The sequence below is a fragment of the Phasianus colchicus genome, chromosome 1 (assembly GCF_987193195.1).
Source record: "Phasianus colchicus chromosome 1, bPhaCol1.hap1.1, whole genome shotgun sequence".
Classification (NCBI taxonomy): domain Eukaryota; kingdom Metazoa; phylum Chordata; class Aves; order Galliformes; family Phasianidae; genus Phasianus; species Phasianus colchicus.
Genome location: NC_143436.1, coordinates 52,230,369 through 52,246,744, shown reverse-complemented (window position 1 = coordinate 52,246,744; position 16,376 = coordinate 52,230,369). Strand labels below are relative to the sequence as shown.

The following is a 16,376-nucleotide window of genomic DNA, read 5'->3' as shown; positions in this document are numbered from 1 at the left end:
TGACATTCTTCATTGGAAAAGGCATACAGTTGCAGCCACTAACAGAGAATATTGAGGAACACCTTAAATGATTTTCAGTTTTTTTAGTCTCTTTGGCCTTTTATGCATAAGAAAGCCAGTTTCTTCCAGGCTGTATGGTTGTGTTCTATCTAGGCTGGTACTAAAAGGAGATGCTCAAATTCATATGCAAATCAGGTATCTGGATTCAGATCTCCGATATACATCACCTTGGAGTCAAAGCTTCCATAGACTTTGTTTTTGTCTTACATTTCTTCCTGAAGTAAGCATCTCAATGAATAGTGTAGACCACCTTTTACAACTCTCTGACTCAAACTTCAAAGAATCTGCCTGTGTTTTGACAGTAAGAAATTTTCTCTTTCTTATTCTCAGGTAATAACTTTATTATTGCTTTGTAAGAATAAATCTCAACCAGAAATGTATTACCTGACTTTGCATGAGATTAAGTTGCAAAGTACATTATGACCTCAGTAGTTCCAATGACAATCCATGTGGAACGAGTCAGTTGTTGTGGTTCTGCAAGTCTAGGGGTTGTCTTTTACATAAAGAAGGAAATTGAGGGTGAATGGCTTAACAGAAAAGGAAACAGCAATGGAAAGTCCACCGAGGCCTCAAAGAACAGCAGCTGGAGAATTTCTGAGAAAACTGTATCTCTACAGCGTAAAGCCCAACCCACCCTGACAACTGCTGTAGACTTTCTTGTTCATACACCGTCAAACACATTTGTACACAGCCTTTTTCCTATAAATGTCCAATGATTAATCTCTGATTCCTCTCACACCCTATGATGCTGTTTCAGCATCTAAAGACATTGTTTTCTCCCCCTCTATGTGGAGGAAAGTCCATGATATAGGAACACAGATGAACACAATGGGGCTAAACAGTCATTACATCCTGTCTGATATTCTAGCTCTGACCATAGCTTACAGCAGATATTTAAAGGGGGAGTGTAGTAAGCACAGAAAAGTGCACAGTAAATAATTTCATCCTTACCTGATATGTTTTCCCAGAACCTGACCCAAAACCTTCCTGGTTGTTAGCATAGGCCACACTGCTCTCTGCTCTTCTGGGCACACCAGGGTGCAGCACTGTGTCACAACAAACATGGTGACCACGATCTGCAACAGCTGAGGTAGCAGTGAAGACCCATGGGCCACGACCTTTTTGGGCCTATGTGTGCACCCAGATGGACCTCCCCAGGATTGACAGAGCTGTCCACACCTTTGGCTGTGGGGAATCTGGATGTCCCTCAAGGGCCTGAGGGAGGTGTCATGGGTGCAGGTGTCCCCAGCTCAGTGAACTTCTTGAGTGGATGGCTGGGCTGCAGGATGAGATTACCAGGCTAAGAGGCAGTGGGAACCAGAGAGGGAGGTGGATTGGGCGCAGTCTGACTCAATGCATGCTGACAGCCCTGTCCTAAGTTCCTGCAAGGGGAAGATAAGCCTGCTTCTCACTGGAAAAAGGTCACAATAACACACAGAGTGAAGGGGGATGGACCCTCATTTCTGCTATCTGCTTTTTCTCATTCAAGTTGGGTATCAGGAGATTGTGACAAGGATAGTGCAGAACATTAAGAGAGACTCTGCACCCCTTGGAAAAACATGGAAGAGTTTGGGAGCGCAACTAGTGTTCTCTTCTGTCATCCCAATTGGTGCTGAGAACTGGAAAGAGAAGAACAGATCAGGTAAATGATTAGCTGTGTGGATGGTGCCAGGATCAAAGCTTTGGGTTCTCTGATCCTAGACAGGCCTTTGAGAGACTGGGTATGTGGGCATCAGATGGAATGCAACTGAGCAGGTGGGGCAGAAGTATTCTGAGAAGCAAGACGGCTGGATTGATTTGCAGAGCTTTAAACTAGATTTGATGGAGGAAAGAGATGGAGTTCTGTGTGATAGGGAAGGGCCAGGAAATGAGGGCAATTTAGGAAACAGCAGGGAAAAAACATCTGAGTTGTCCCAAAGGATCTTGTGAGAACCTCTCAGATAAGATAACATTGCTAGTAGCCTGAATGAAGTGCCTCTACATCAATGCATGCAGCTTGGGTAATAAACAGGAAGAGTTGTAAGCCACCATGCAATTAGAAGCATATGACCTAATTGTGATCACAGTCATGCGGGATGATATACATGACTGGAGTATGATGACTGAGTGCTAGAAGGTTTTCAGAAGAGAAAGAGGAGTGGGGGAGTTGGTCTCTATGTTCAGAGTTGGACAGAGTGCAAAGAGCTGCATCTGAGAAACAGCCACGCTCAGGTTGAGAGCTTGTGGGTGAAAATCAGGGTCTGGACCAAGAAAGGACATTTGGTGGTCAGGGTCTATTACAGGCTGCCTGATCAAGGAGGAGCCTATGGATGAGCCATTCTTGCTTCAGTTATAGGAAGCATCGCACTCATGGGAGATACTGACAGGGAATTTAGCTACCTGTATGTCTATGGAAAAACAACATGTCAGGCTGCAAACAATCCTGAAGACTCCTGATTCTTGTTGAGGATAACTTCCTGCTCCAGGTATTAGACAAACTGACTAGAGAATAAGTGCTTCTGGGCCTGGTCCTTACCAATTCAGAGTAGCTCATTAAAGAGGCTAAAATGGGAGGCACTCTGGTCTGCAGTGACTGTGACTTGGTAGAATCTGTGACCTTGAGGAGGATGGGCCTGGCAAAAAGCAAAGTCAGAACCCCAAACTTCAGGAGAGCAAACTTCAGGCTGTTTAAGGAATCAGTGAGTGAGTTCCTGTGGAAAGATGTCCTTAGAGACAAAGGAGTGGAACAGAGTTGGCAACTCTTTCTGGATGTCTTTCTGTGAGCACAAGAGCTGTCTGTCCTCCCTTATACGAAAACAAGCAAATGAAGCAGGAAACCAGTATGGCTCAGCAAGGACCTGTTGGTCAAACGGGGGTAAAAAGGACATGCCCATGCAGTAAAAGCAAGGATGTATCAACCAGAAAGAATCATAGAATCATAGAATCATAGAATCACAGAATGGCCTGGGTTGGAAAGGACCTCAAAGATCATCTAATTTCAACACCCTTGCCAGGGTTGCCACTCACTAGACCAGGCTGCCCAGAGCCACATCCAGCCTGGCTTTAAATGCCTCCAGGAATGAAGTATCCACAACCTCCTTGGGCGATCTGAATATTGTAGCCAAAGGACTCTGGTCAGTGGCTCTATGTCCAGGTGGAGGCTGCTGATGAGTGTCCCACAGGGGGGTCTGTCTTAGGACTTATGCTCTTTATCAGTGACACATATGTTGGGATCAAGATCATCCTCAGCAGGTTTGCAGATGACACCAAGATGAGTGGTACAGTTGATACAACAGAAGGAATGGACACCATCCAAAGGGACTTTGAAAAACAAAAAGAAAGGGCCCAGGTAAACTTGATGAGGTTCAGCAAGGCCAAGCGTGAGATGCTGCGCTCAGGTTGGAGCAATCCCAGACATGTCTATTCTTTGAGAATTCCTTGAGAGTAGTCCTGCCGAGAGAGACTTAAGTGTCCTGGTAGATGAAAAACTTAATGTGAGCCAGTAGTGTGCACTGACAGCCTGGAAGGTCAACTGTATCTTGGGCTGCATCAGAAGAAAGGTGGCCAGCAGGGCGAGGGAGGTCATCCTCCCTCTCTTTTCTGCCCTTGTGAGGCCCCATCTACAGTATTGCGTCCAGGTGTGGGGCCCCCATCCCAGGAAGGACATGGAGCTGTTGGAGCAAGTCCAGAGGAGAGTCATGAGGATGATAGAGGGGAGGAGAACCTCTCCTATGAAGACAGGCTTACGGAGCTGGGCTTGTCTGGAGAAGGTTCTAGGGAGACTGCATTATAGACTTCCAGTATTTAAAGTGAGTTATAAGCAGGAGGAATATCAACTTTTTACAAGGATAGATAGTGATAGGTCCAGGACAGCAATTTTAAACCAAAGGAGAAGAGATTTAGATTAGATGTCAGGGGGAAGTTTTTCACTGAGAGAGTGGTGAAGTGCTACAACAGGCTGTCTAGAGGTTTTGGATGCCCCATACTTGGAGGCATTCAAGGCCAGGCTGGATGGAGCCTTGGGCAACCCTATCTAGTGCTTCATCTAGTGATTGGCAACTCTGTCCATGGCAGGGAGTTTGGAACTAGATAATCTTTGAGGTCCCTTCCAACCCAAGCCATTCTGTGATTCTATTATTCCCCTATTCACAGAATATATATATATATATATATATATATATACGTATATGTTCTCTTATATATTGAAGAAGTTCTTGTGAGTGGTTATATCTGCTGACTGTGGTTTTGCTCAGATTTTAGAGGTCTAGTGGCTGTGAAAAACAGACTGAAGAGTTATATTATGTATCTGGGGACCCATTTCAGCCCCTTGTACTTTACTCATGAAAGCACAAATCTGAGTACGTCTTTTATAGAACCACAGAATGATTGAGTTTAGAAGGAACAAAGCCTCAGTTTTCACTTTAATCTACATATTATAAAAATCATCATCAATTATTAATTGTTGAAATCAGTAAAATGTAAATGGTTTTAAAATATTGCTCAAATTCAAGGATTACAGTCTGTCTAGTTTCAAATTACATATAAACATACAAGCACAAAGTAAACAATGATCCCACTCATGGAGCTTTTAAAGACTACAATAAAGCAAGAAACAATACTGGAGTAGAAAGAATTCCTTCCTATCCTTTCATACATCTACTGCATTCGATCCTTTTTCTTCCCCTTTGTTCTTCATAAATACACTAATCCCAAGAAAAGATAATTCTTAACATACAGATTAGCAGTGACATACTTCCTTCCCCATATTTCCCACTTAAACAGTCCGCACTGAGAAAGTGCTTAGGAGCTTAAAATAGGAGGAACGTGACTGTACAGCTACACAAGCATCTGCTTTCCTTGAAAGGGTGTGGTCTGCTTCATCAAAACTGATATTTTAATGTATGGAAGGTACAAAAATCTTATGTAGATTCCTTTGCAGGGAAGCAGCTGGTTGCTGCATCAGAAGATTCTCATAGTGCTGGGGAAGCTGAACAGTTAGGGTCATCCATCAGGTTTTGTCATCTGCCTCACAGACAGCTCTGGATGCAGGTAAGGGAACTGCTTCTTCCTGGGGAAAGCAAAATAGCAGTCTTCTCTCATGGAAAGTCTTGAGAGCCCTTAAGGGAAAGCTTTGCAATGATTATGCAAGGGCTCATACAGCTGTTTCTGGTGTCAAGAAGCAGCATTCAGCAATCTGAAAGTCAACAGGAATTTAAAAGGAGACCTCTCCATGTTCCCCCGCAGTAGAAAAGAGCTAGAGAGTGCGTGTTCCCTGAGTACAGGGGTCTCAGCTCTGTAAGCTTATTATACTTTTGAGAGAGCAATGAGAGATGGCCAGAAGACCTAGTATTCTAGTACCAAAGACTTTGGGCCATGGTCTTCTGAAAAAGAAGAGAAATAATTTATTTGAAATTGTTGCTAAAATTTGCAACTTGTCTGGGGAGTACCATATTCAAGAGAAACCTGAAAATGAATGAGTATGGAAATTCAATCACATACTCTGGAGGTATGTGGTTGTGGAATATATTTTTGAGGAAAGTAACAAAACAGAAGGAAGAGTAGGAAGATTAGAAAGAGCAGAAGGACGAATGAATATGAAGGATAAATTTATTCACAGAATATGCATGTTTCTTGTTAAGAGATGAAAGAATCTGTGCACTTCCTTGTATGTGCACATTTACTCTTCAGTCCTTGATCATGTTGCAGGTTCACACAATAAGAACAGGTTTCTGCCCCTCAGTAAAGGATTTGTGGATGTTCTGTCTGAATTTTATCACAGCAAATTAGTGGAGGAAGTTCTTTTCAAACATCACTTCAAGACAGCAAAATACCTAAGGTTCCCTAATTGAGTTTTACTTCTCTTTACATGAAATGAAAACCAGAAGCTCCACAATAAGACAAAAGAAGAGTGGGCAATGAAACATTTTTTTAATAGAAATGTATGTTCAAAGGACAGTATGAAGATGAAAGAGTTTTGCATCTTTTTGCTAAATCTGACATCAGTCTTCAGTGACCAAGCCATTAATGGTGAGTTTCAGATTTATAATTTCATTTATTCAATTCCTGCCTTTTTCTTCTCTTTTTTGGACCTGACTCACTCTTCCTCATTTTCTATTTCCTTTTGCTCCTTTCTTCTCCGCTGTAGGACAACAAGCATTCTGACCAAAGCAGTCAGTTTGAGTCGGGCACAGGTGCAGACAGGTGAGAGTGTGGAGGTTGACTCCAAAGAAGTCCAATAGAACAACACAAAAAGATCAAATAATTATCTCATCCCTGCTGACACAGTGATATTTACTATGCCCAGAAAACTGTCTCTGCTTGGAATTGATACTTTGGCCAGAAACACGTCTTGCAGGCTCAAAGGTCTCACTTCACTATTGTTGTACCCAGGCTTGACTCTTATGCTGTGGAGATGTGTGGAATGAACACAACTTCAAACATATTGGCACCAAGGGTCATTATTTGGTTCCATCAGATGAGTGTTGTCACTGGTGCCTTTCCCATTCTGACGGCAGAATCATTGTACTTCCTGCTAGCTCTCACTATTTCCATTTGTAAGCAGTGCATCTTTATTTTGGCTGGCATGCCATTTCAGAAAGCGTTCCGATGAAGAGCTTGAGATGCCACAATGACTACAACTCTCTTGTGACGTGCACATGGAAGGAACATTCAGAGGCTCATGCTCTCCTTGGTTTGACTCTGTACCAAAGGAATATTATTAAAAAGTAAGTACCTGAAATGGACCGTGCAGGAAAAACATCCAAAGAGTATTTGGCCACAACTTGGAATCTCTGGGCCCGCAGTGAGGTTTTCAGAAAATACCAGCTGTTATTGGGTTACACTCAAAGTCGTGCTTGCTTCTGATGCCTCTCCTAAAAAGGGGAGGGGAGGACTTCTAATCATGTGCCAGGGGAGTTAATTTTATCATATTTTCAATTATTTTCCATAAGTTTGCAGCAGAATCCTGGATAGGAAATACGAAGGGGCACGCAGATGGCTGTCCATTATTAGGTAGAGAAGATACATTGAGAAGAGGAGTGGGCTCGAGGGTGTTTCATAAACACATATCAGGGGGAGATGTTTCCCCAGTTATTTTGCCTGTTTAGGATCATCACTGAGAGTATGGTTCTGATCACTTCCGAAGACCCTGATTAGGCTATGCTTGTGAAAGTGTGAGCATGGGTAAGTTCATCTGTGCTATCAATCTTCCTCCCAGAGATACCGGTCTGTTGATGAGAGTATCTCCGTGCTGCATCTGTTTCCTTATGAAAAGGGAACAGAATCAGCAGACTTGATCAGTTGTGAGGATAAGAAGGGCCAAATAGGGAGGAACAGGCAAGGAAGAGAGGAAGATAAAGATGGAAAGCTGAGAAGAAAATGCATTAGCATCTTGGGATACAGAAAGGAAAGGGAGAAGAGGGAATGCTTGATTTTATTGTAGGTAAGAGAAGGTGAAATGAGCTGAAGGTCTTTGGAAAAGAACCTTGAAGCCAGTTATTATGGAAAAAAAAAAAAGAGAAGGAAAGAAAAGATGAAAGAAAATTACTCTGATGTTGGGAGTCTGCTCTGGAACATTGTTTTATGATGGAGTGTTTTCAGTGGCTGATACAGGAATCGTGACCGGTCAGTCTCATCCTTTCCTCATCCCTGGTTTCCTTACTAGTACCCAACTTTGGCTGTTATCAGTACTGCTGAATAATGCCTGCTGACATATGGTTGGCTCGGAGACCTCATCCTGTCCTGAAGGACAGTAGCTGAGCTCAGATATCCACAGCTTTATCTGTACGGGAACAATGGGCATGAATTCATAGGCTCATGCAGAAGTCCGGAGGGTACAAAAAGGAGTACTGCATCTCTTCAGCAACTCAGACTTCTGCAAGCACACAAAGCTTGTCCACTTCTGACTATATAATATATTGTTTTTAATATTGATGATGCTTTTTGGCCAGGAGAAAGCCCATCTAAAGTGATGCCTAGCATTCTGGAGGAAGTTAATGAATACATACGGTCTCTAGACAGAACAGAACTGCTAAGGCTATAGAAGTACATTTTGGCTGAATTAAAAAAATGCTTAAGTGTCTTTCTGGGACTGCCAAGGGAATTCCTTCAAGAAGCTAAGGATCATCAGAAACTTCCTTGCCTTGCACTCAAAGTAAACTATGCATTTCTCTGATACTATTTTTCATCAAACTATTTCTCACATAGAATTGTGAGATCATCAAGGGTTAGATTGAAAACTAACAAAACTAGACTGATATGAAAACAGAACATTATGTTGCATACTTTGAAATGAAAGTCCATTTGATAAAAGATTAATGGTGATAAAAATGCTAGTAACAGTAACAGATGCAGTATGGGAATATCAGTGATAATGAGGATATAACTTCCCACATGAATTAGATAATCATTATGGAATGGAACTATTTTCTGACATTTATTTTTGCATGAACTATATAGGATCAGGTCAGACATTATAGATTACTTTTTCTATTCACACAGTGTCAGTGAGGAGATGCACTGCCAAAAGGAGCTGGAAGATTTACGTGAGGCTTCAGATTCCTACAGCCATTGGATTTGCTCGAAAACAGTAGAATACTTTGGATCCGGTGTGCTTGACTATTACAGCTTTAAATCCAAGCAGAATCTTGAAGCACAACTAGAAGTTCATCTTTTCCAAAATGGTAAGGAATAAATTCCAAGGCAAATTTTCAAATGCTTTTGGGGGATCTTTGAGAACCTTCTGATGTTCAGTTAGGCGATGAATTGCAATGATATTGCAAAAACTGACAAACAGTTCTACCTTGAGATTGAAAAGGGCGAGTTGGAGGTGGACATTGGAGGGGCACTCAACAAGCAGCTGCCTACTATAGGATTTGATAAGATATTGTGGAAATGAGGAAGCTTAACTACATGTTTTGTTCCCCTCTTCATGTGCCTGTCCTCCATATTGCATCTCATGTGTTGTACCTTCATCTTGCAGTTCAGCCCCTTCCACCTCAGAACCTCTCAGTCAGAGAAAGTTCAGGAGACTTCTTGCTGACCTGGACAGCACCTGATGGAAGCCAAGGCCTGGGCAGTGCATTGGAGTACGAAGTTGCTTACAAGCGGGAGTGGGAGTCCTGGGAGGTAAGAGCAGGAACAGCTGGGCTGACCTGGCCCTGGCCGCAGCCTTTTGGCTGGTTGAGGGCTTCTGGTAAATGCCATGCAAATGGGCAGCCTTTCTGTTCTCAGGCACTATGAAGAGTTGCAATAAATGCTGATTTAGGCCAGGTGGAAGAGGCTTTGTTTCTGTCTGCAAGTGACTTTCCTGGTGAAATACCACTTGTCCTGACTTGAATGCTAACATCAATTCTTCGCTGTGAAAAAGCAGTGCAATTTTTTGAGTTGGAATTTATTTAGCCCTGCGTCCCTCCAACATGAATTTAAAGCACGTTAGAAGAGCAGCCTGTGGGCTCATGTGTGAGAAAGGCAAAACACCTTTGAAAATGTTTCATGTGCAGGGGACAGCTTGGAGATGCACCTGTACTCCTTCCCTGTCTTCACTCCACCCCACACCACTGTTTCCCAATCTCCCTCCTTTCCCCTGCTGACAGAAGGCTGCTTCACGCCTGTTCTCCAACACCACTCATTGCCACCTCAGCCACCTCATCCCAGGGAGCAGATACACTGCCCGTGTGCGAGCCAGACCGGAGCAGGGCAGAGGTTTCTCTGGGCAATACAGCGAGTGGAGCACAGATGTGTCCTGGGAGATCCCCGAAGGTAAAGGGGGATGGAGCAGGGCTGTGCAAGGGTGGGAGGTCAGGCTGAGAAGCCAGGGCAAGGCAGTGATCCTTGTGGGTCCTTTCCAAAGGCAAAAGTTGCAGGGGAAGCCCCTTCCAGTCATGGCTTTCTCTCAGAGAGCCTCAACACTTGTTTCACTGGGATACTCCTAGCAATAATGAAATGGCTCTGGGCTGTGCTCCCCTGAAGAAGGTCTGGAGCCCTCCATGGGACCTGACTGTGACTTGGGATGTGGCTCATGAAGAAGTCCGCTTATCGTCTTCCACTGTGGTGTTGGTCTTGCTTCCACTTGGAAGGCTAGGTATGTCATGAAGGGCATGGAGAAGTTCAAAAAGCAAGCAAGATCAGGTGCCTATCTTGCCCCTTTCAGTGTACTTTGTGTTTCCACCCCATTGTATGGTACCTGTTCATGCAAGACAAAGGCTTTCACTGGACTTTTCCTGCCTCTCAGCGTGCTGTCATCTTGTCTGTAGGTGGGATTCATCCCAGGAACCTTCGTTGCCTCTTCAACGGTGCAAATCTGAAGTGCAGCTGGGAAGTGAAGAAAGCAATTGCCAGCTCTGTCATCTTTGCCTTGTTCTTCAGGACCACTCCAGCATCAGCGTACGTGATCTGCCAGTGGCAGCACACTTACCTCTGCCCATCCCGTTGGGCTGCTGCTCTGTGCCATTCCTGCTGATCTCAGCACCACCTTCTTTTCTCCCCTCAGGGAAGAGGAGTGCACTCCTGTGTACGAGAAGGCTTTGCCCCATGTGCCATATGTGGTGCAGAGCTGTGGGATCCCTGTTAGCAATATCAGCAGTTGGAGCCAGTACCAAGTGTCTGTGCGGACCAAGACGGAGGAGAAATTGATAGAAGCCTACAAGAACAGTGAGTTGCTGTGTGGAGTCTTGCCTCTCCTGGGAGCTTTTTGGGAGGGTGGCTGCATGGGCAGGATGTGATGAGGGCAGTCAGTGGGAGTGAGGAAAGGTGTTTGGGAGGAAGAAGAGATTTGACTTGGTAAGGGAAGCATATGGTTGATGTGGTGGGTCGGATCCACTGGAGCTCCCTGGGGTTTGTGAAGTTGTCCCTGGAGCACAGCATGAGGTAGGGCTGATCTGCTGCGTGAGGTGTGACAGTGGATTGTCTCTGCCTGTATGCACCTAGACGTACTGGTGATGTTTTCACAGACTGGAGCCAGGGAGAGTTCCGCAAAGGTAGAAGAGATCACTTTGTAAGTGAAAATCTTAGGAAAGGTGATGGATGATACCAGAAGATGGTGAATGGGTGTGCTGGGTCTGTTTGTTGATATGTACTCTGAGATATTCTCTGTGTTCTAGTTAAGGTGCTGCCACCTGCAAATGTGTCAGTGGAACTGATGAAAAACCAAGAGTATGAACTGAGGTGGAAAAAACACACTTTATGGTATGATCCACTGCTGTACCAAGTCCAGTTCTGGAAGCACAACCAATATGAAAAGGTGAGTGATAAGAAGTGCTGGATTTCTCTTTGCTTTGTGACTGGGGATATCAGTTCCTCTCACCTCTTTCATTTGTGCTTCTTTCCTCTCCCCAGACTGTGCAGACAATAAATATTACCAATGATGAACCTCCCTTCATCTTCACTGATCAGATGTTGTCACCGTCTACAAAGTACAGGGGAAGAATGCGTGCAATGGTGAATAAACAGGATTATCAGGGATACTGGAGTGAATGGAGTGAGGAGTTCACCTGGGAAACTGAGAATGGTACTTTTCACCCAGGCAATTTTTGTCAGGTTTTGTGTACGGTGTACGGTGGATGAAATGCCTGTAGAGAAACACATACGTTCTTGTGATGGATGTTGCAGGTAGATCCAGCCACGTAGCTGTGGTGGGGCTGCTTAACACAGTCACTGTTCTGTGTGCACCCTTTCAGTGCAGCAGGAATGCTAACAAAGGCAGTGAGCAGGATCGAGCTTGTAAGCATCTTTCCTGCTTGCCTTCCCCAGGCTAATACAGGTAGCTGTGAAGGTTTCCACGTGGAGAATCAAGAAAAGATCCTAGCCAAAGACCACTACTGTTTCCTGATCCCATTAATATATTCTGCTTTAAGGAACTGAGGAGCTTGAGAATGCAGGATGACAGGACAAAAATCAGCCTTTTCATTTTACAGAGAGTCTGTGGCTTTGAGCAAAAGACACACTGGATTGTACTGGAGATGCAGACCATATCATGTTTATGCAGTTTCTGGAGTTAGAAGCAGAATGCCTGTGATTACTATGGTCATGTGCCCAAAGATATGTGACATTCATATTCTAGAATTTGTCCCTGGGAAGCTTGAAGTAGCAAAATGTTCACCTCGATGTTCATCTACATCCATCAGCAGAGGCAGCTCAGGAGAATCTCTGAGATTCCCATCTCTCCAGGACTGTACAAAGTCAGGCAACCTAAGGCCTCTGTAGTCCTCTAACGTTCATGGTGAATTCCGCTACCTAACCTGGCTTTTATTGGGATAAATTATTTTCGCCAATGTCAGTGAAGACTAGAAAAAGAATCAGTGAGGGAAAAGATGACTTCCTTTGGTCATCAATAAGGTATTCAGGACACATTTGTTCTCTTCTCTTCTACTTCCCAGATATGCTTTCGTGAAGAATGACCTGCATGCAACAGCTGTTATGGAAGGGGGGCCTCAAATGTTGACTTCCCGTTTCTTTTTTCTCTCTTTCAGTACTTTCACCAGTGGTTCTCCCATTGATGCTCCCAGTTCTCATCATCACTTTGCTCGTTGTTGCTTACTGCAGCTCTAAGTATTTACTCAGGTAAGTTTGTGCCGTGAGGATGCGATTCAGCTGTGTGTTGGCCACGTTGGCCATGGGAGTGGAATAAAGGGTGAGGCACTGCTTGTCTGCTATGAGAGTGGTCTACGCAAAGAGAAGCTTTGGTGTGCAGTGTCAGCCTTGTGCATAGCTGCATACCAGTGCGAGTTTGCTGCTGGCCTCCCAGGCCATGGTGGGGCCACGCAGAGCAGCATGGTGCATGAGGTGGAGTCTCTTCTTCTCGCCACACTGAGACACGAACCTTGAAAACTGTGTGTTGCTGCAGGCAGAAGAAGCTGTGGGAGGAAAAGATTCCAAACCCCAGCAAGAGTCTGCTGATCCAGAGCTACTTGAAGGTAAGAGGCATCTGTATCTTTGAAGGCTCATTCTTTCTTATTCTTCCTGAATCCCAATAATGCCAAGAGCTCCTCTTTGTCACCTAATCTGCAAGGAACGTGCGCTTCAATTAGTCTGTTCCTTATTGCTAGGAGAAGTTCAGTCCATATATAAGCTAGGATATTTTCAGTAGTTTAAGAATTTAGCTGACTGAGTCAATCCAGCGTCATTTGAAACTTCAATATCTGTTGCTTTTCATTGTCTCCAGATAGTAACTACTCAGAAGGTTTTATAATGAGATCGTAGGTCTGTTTAAGATGCTTTTATTTTGAGGGGTTGAATTTTCTGGAATAAACATTACTACATGCCTTTCTGTTACCATTCCTGTCTTGGAATGAGAGGAACGTAGTTAGATAGCATTTGTTCGATGAAGTATCCTTCCCTCCCTCCCTCCTTCCTCCAAAAGTGAAAAAGGAATGTTTGGAATAGGTGAATTTTGGTGGTAAAACACTTCAGTCTTGCAAGAGTAGAACTTCTAATTCTACAGTGTTCCCACTCTACTCCCACTGCCCTCCCAAACCTGTTTTTGTGCAACAGTTGACTTCATTCTATCTTAATAACCTGGCAGTACAATAGTTAAAGTTGTTACATGACCTTTGTGTGAGGCAAATGGACACTTACATATCTACATTTGTGTGTGAGTGAGTGCCAGGACCTGGTTCATACGATTGGCCTCAGCTCATCAATCCAGTCTGCCCAGATCCCTCTGCAGAGCTTTCCTACCCTCAGGCAGATCGACACTTCCTCACAGTGTGGTGTCATTTGCAAATTTACTGACAGGGCACTTAATCCCCTTGTTCAGACTGTCAATAACAATATTAAACAGGGCCAGCCCAGTACTGACCCCTGGAGAATGCATCATCTGCATTTAACTCCATTCATCACTCTTTGGGCCTAGCACTCCAGCAAGTCTTTTTTACCCAGTGATGGGTACATCTACCTAAGCTCTGGATTGTCAGCTTCTCCAGGAAAATACTGTGAGAGACAGAGTCAAAGGCTTTACCAAAGGCTAGACAGAGTACACCCACAGCCTTTCCCTCATCCACTACATGGGTCCACCACCTGGTTGCAAGAGATAAAGACCTGCCTTTCATGAACCCATGATGGCATAGTCTGATTCCCTGGTTGTCTTGCATGTGCTGTGTGACTGCACTGAAGATGATCTGCTCCATGACTTTCGCAATATGATAACCTGCTTCCCTATCCACAAGCATTCAGTGCCTTAATTTCATGGTTTTGAAAGTTCCCATCCTTGCATTGAATCATCTTATCCCTTGTTTTGTAAACATTCCAATAATTCTATTTCTCTGGTCGCCTCACATAGATAATAGACTTTCAACTTTTACAGGTGAAACATTGCCTGGAGAAAACAACTATTTCTATCACTGAAATTGTACCCAACTTTACTAGAGCATATTACCAGATGCTTTAGGCTACTTGTTTTCCTTCTCCATGGGCAATGTGTGGGTCTTGATTCTATTGCTGGTAAGACACTTCTCATGTCTGCTCTACTTTCTTTTCTTTTCCAGAAAGTTCCTCTAAGAAACAGGCATGCAAGCAGCCAGCTGGACTTCAGCAAATGCAGCCTTGCGGAGAACATGGATCAGCCTAGCTTCCTTCAAGTTGTGGACAGGTGAATGAAGAGCACATTGCAGTCACACTGTGAATGACATGCTCATAGAGCTCCCTAACTCATGGGAAGCCATAATCAAACGTTCTGTCACCAAAAACCCCATGGCAGTAACTTTTGAGCTTGGGATACAATTCTGTGCTATTTGGTGTAACTTGCTCACCTATACCGATCATTCTAACCTTAGCTATATGCATAGCTACTTCAGTTTTCTACTAAGCTTGTGTTTCTGCTTTGTGTTTACCATAAATACATATCTCATGAGCAATTTTTAACTGTCCCTCCTTCAGGCAGATGAAGATTTTGGCAGAGTCCCCTGAAGTGCAGACTGAAAGGACAAAGGTTTCTTCTCCTGCATTGGACCTACAGCACCCATGCCATGCTTTAAATGCCCCATGTGTCTGCCCAAGGACAAACTGTGCTGATGCAAGTATAACTTCCCAGACAGTAATCACTTGCTTTGCTTTCAATGGCCCATACTTGTACAGCCCAGTGATGTCTTCTCAGCCTGAGGTGCAACAGACTCTGGATGTGACTTTGAATCCAATGGGAAAACAGGAGAAAGCAGTGTCCCTGCAGTACGTGAACCTTCCAGACAAAGCTAGTCCCCAGGCTGCACAGAGGCAAGAGCAGCCAGGAGCAGGTCCTCTGCAGCCCTTCCTGCTCCCAGAGCAGAAGGAAGTGATGCAATACCTCAACAAGAAGGAAGTTTCACCACTTCCTACCACCTGTGGGAAAAGCACAGACGTGAGAACAGAAGAGCAGAAGCCTCCAGAAGCTCCTGGCTGTCCGGCGTTCCTTCAGCAGTGCCCCTTGGAGTACATCACCACAGACAGCCTGTTGCTGCCATCAGCCAGCAGCACCACACACCTGCCACTTGCCACTGCTGAGGGGAAACCCTGTGATACACAGGAGCCCCAGCAGGCCACTCAGCTGTTCAAAAGCCTTAAATCAGATGATTACTTCTGCTGGCAGCAATCTTTGAAGATCACAGAAAATCTGTTAGAGTAAATATCAGTGAATAGAAAGGCTAAGAGTAGTTGAAAGAGGTGGCAGCTATCTGATAAAAATGAACTCTGCAAGCTAAGAGCAAATAAACAATTCCTTTTTCTATCTTCCAGTGCAATGTGTTGAAAGCCATGGCTTGATCTCATCCTCAGTGACCTTTGCAATTTTGTCATGAAAGGCAATCTAAATATTACCATGTTGAGAGACATGGTGTTTTTGAACTTTTAGGCTTAACATGGAGACATTACTGAAATATACATATTGGAGGAATTCTCAAGGACTTACTCAGTACAGTAAAAGGAGTGGAATGGGCGAGTAAAGGAGAACAAGATGAGAGAGAAGATATGGAGGTGCAGAAGCCTGCGTCTGGTGGGATTTTTCCATTTCTGTATGTTAAAATATTAAAATGATTTTCTTTTAAGTTCATTGGATGTTTATGCATGTTATAATTCATCTTAACTACGTGATGTGTTGGTTTTTTTTTTTTTTTTTTTCTTCATAAGCTGTATTGGAAAAGAGGAACCACTCTTTTACTTATTCTGCTTCTGTAAAGAAAGTGTTGCAAGATAGATGCACAGAACTGCCACTCTGTGATTAGTAAAAGGCTTTGGTTTTAGATTGAAGGATAAACTTGCCATTCCAAATATATATATATTTTATCTAATAAAAAATATTATTTCTTCTTACAAATATCTTCTTTCATACCTTAAGAATGTTGTACTTACAAAAGCATCAGTCATTTGAACAG

General features: G+C 43.8%; 1 protein-coding gene across 2 annotated transcripts; it reads left to right on the top strand.

Annotated features, from left to right (window-relative positions):
• The first annotated feature begins 464 nt into the window (after positions 1 to 464).
• Positions 465 to 16,054, top strand: LOC116233301 (cytokine receptor common subunit beta-like). 2 transcript variants are annotated; one of them, XM_090142771.1, is made up of 16 exons: positions 465 to 678; positions 1,550 to 1,702; positions 4,979 to 5,088; positions 5,922 to 6,066; positions 6,635 to 6,764; positions 8,539 to 8,720; positions 9,020 to 9,165; positions 9,636 to 9,798; positions 10,293 to 10,422; positions 10,529 to 10,689; positions 11,139 to 11,278; positions 11,374 to 11,545; positions 12,507 to 12,597; positions 12,881 to 12,950; positions 14,520 to 14,623; positions 14,911 to 16,054. In XM_090142771.1, exons 1-16 carry the CDS (start codon positions 480 to 482, stop codon positions 15,629 to 15,631), a joined length of 2,817 nt encoding a protein of 938 aa, XP_089998897.1. In that variant the 5' UTR covers positions 465 to 479; the 3' UTR covers positions 15,632 to 16,054. The 2 variants fall into 2 exon arrangements, with proteins under 2 accessions (XP_089998897.1, XP_089998895.1); XM_090142769.1 differs by having other exon boundaries at positions 499 to 678; positions 9,633 to 9,798.
• The last annotated feature ends 322 nt before the right edge of the window (positions 16,055 to 16,376 follow it).

Coding starts and splice junctions, on each gene's coding strand:
- LOC116233301 (XM_090142771.1), top strand. CDS start 480: ATGACCTCAGTAGTTCCAATGACAATCCATGTGGAACGAGTCAGTTGT. Junction 5,089..5,921: donor ACAGACAGCTCTGGATGCAG/GTAAGGGAACTG, acceptor AATGAAAACCAG/AAGCTCCACAATAAGACAAA. Junction 6,765..8,538: donor CAAAGGAATATTATTAAAAA/GTAAGTACCTGA, acceptor CTATTCACACAG/TGTCAGTGAGGAGATGCACT.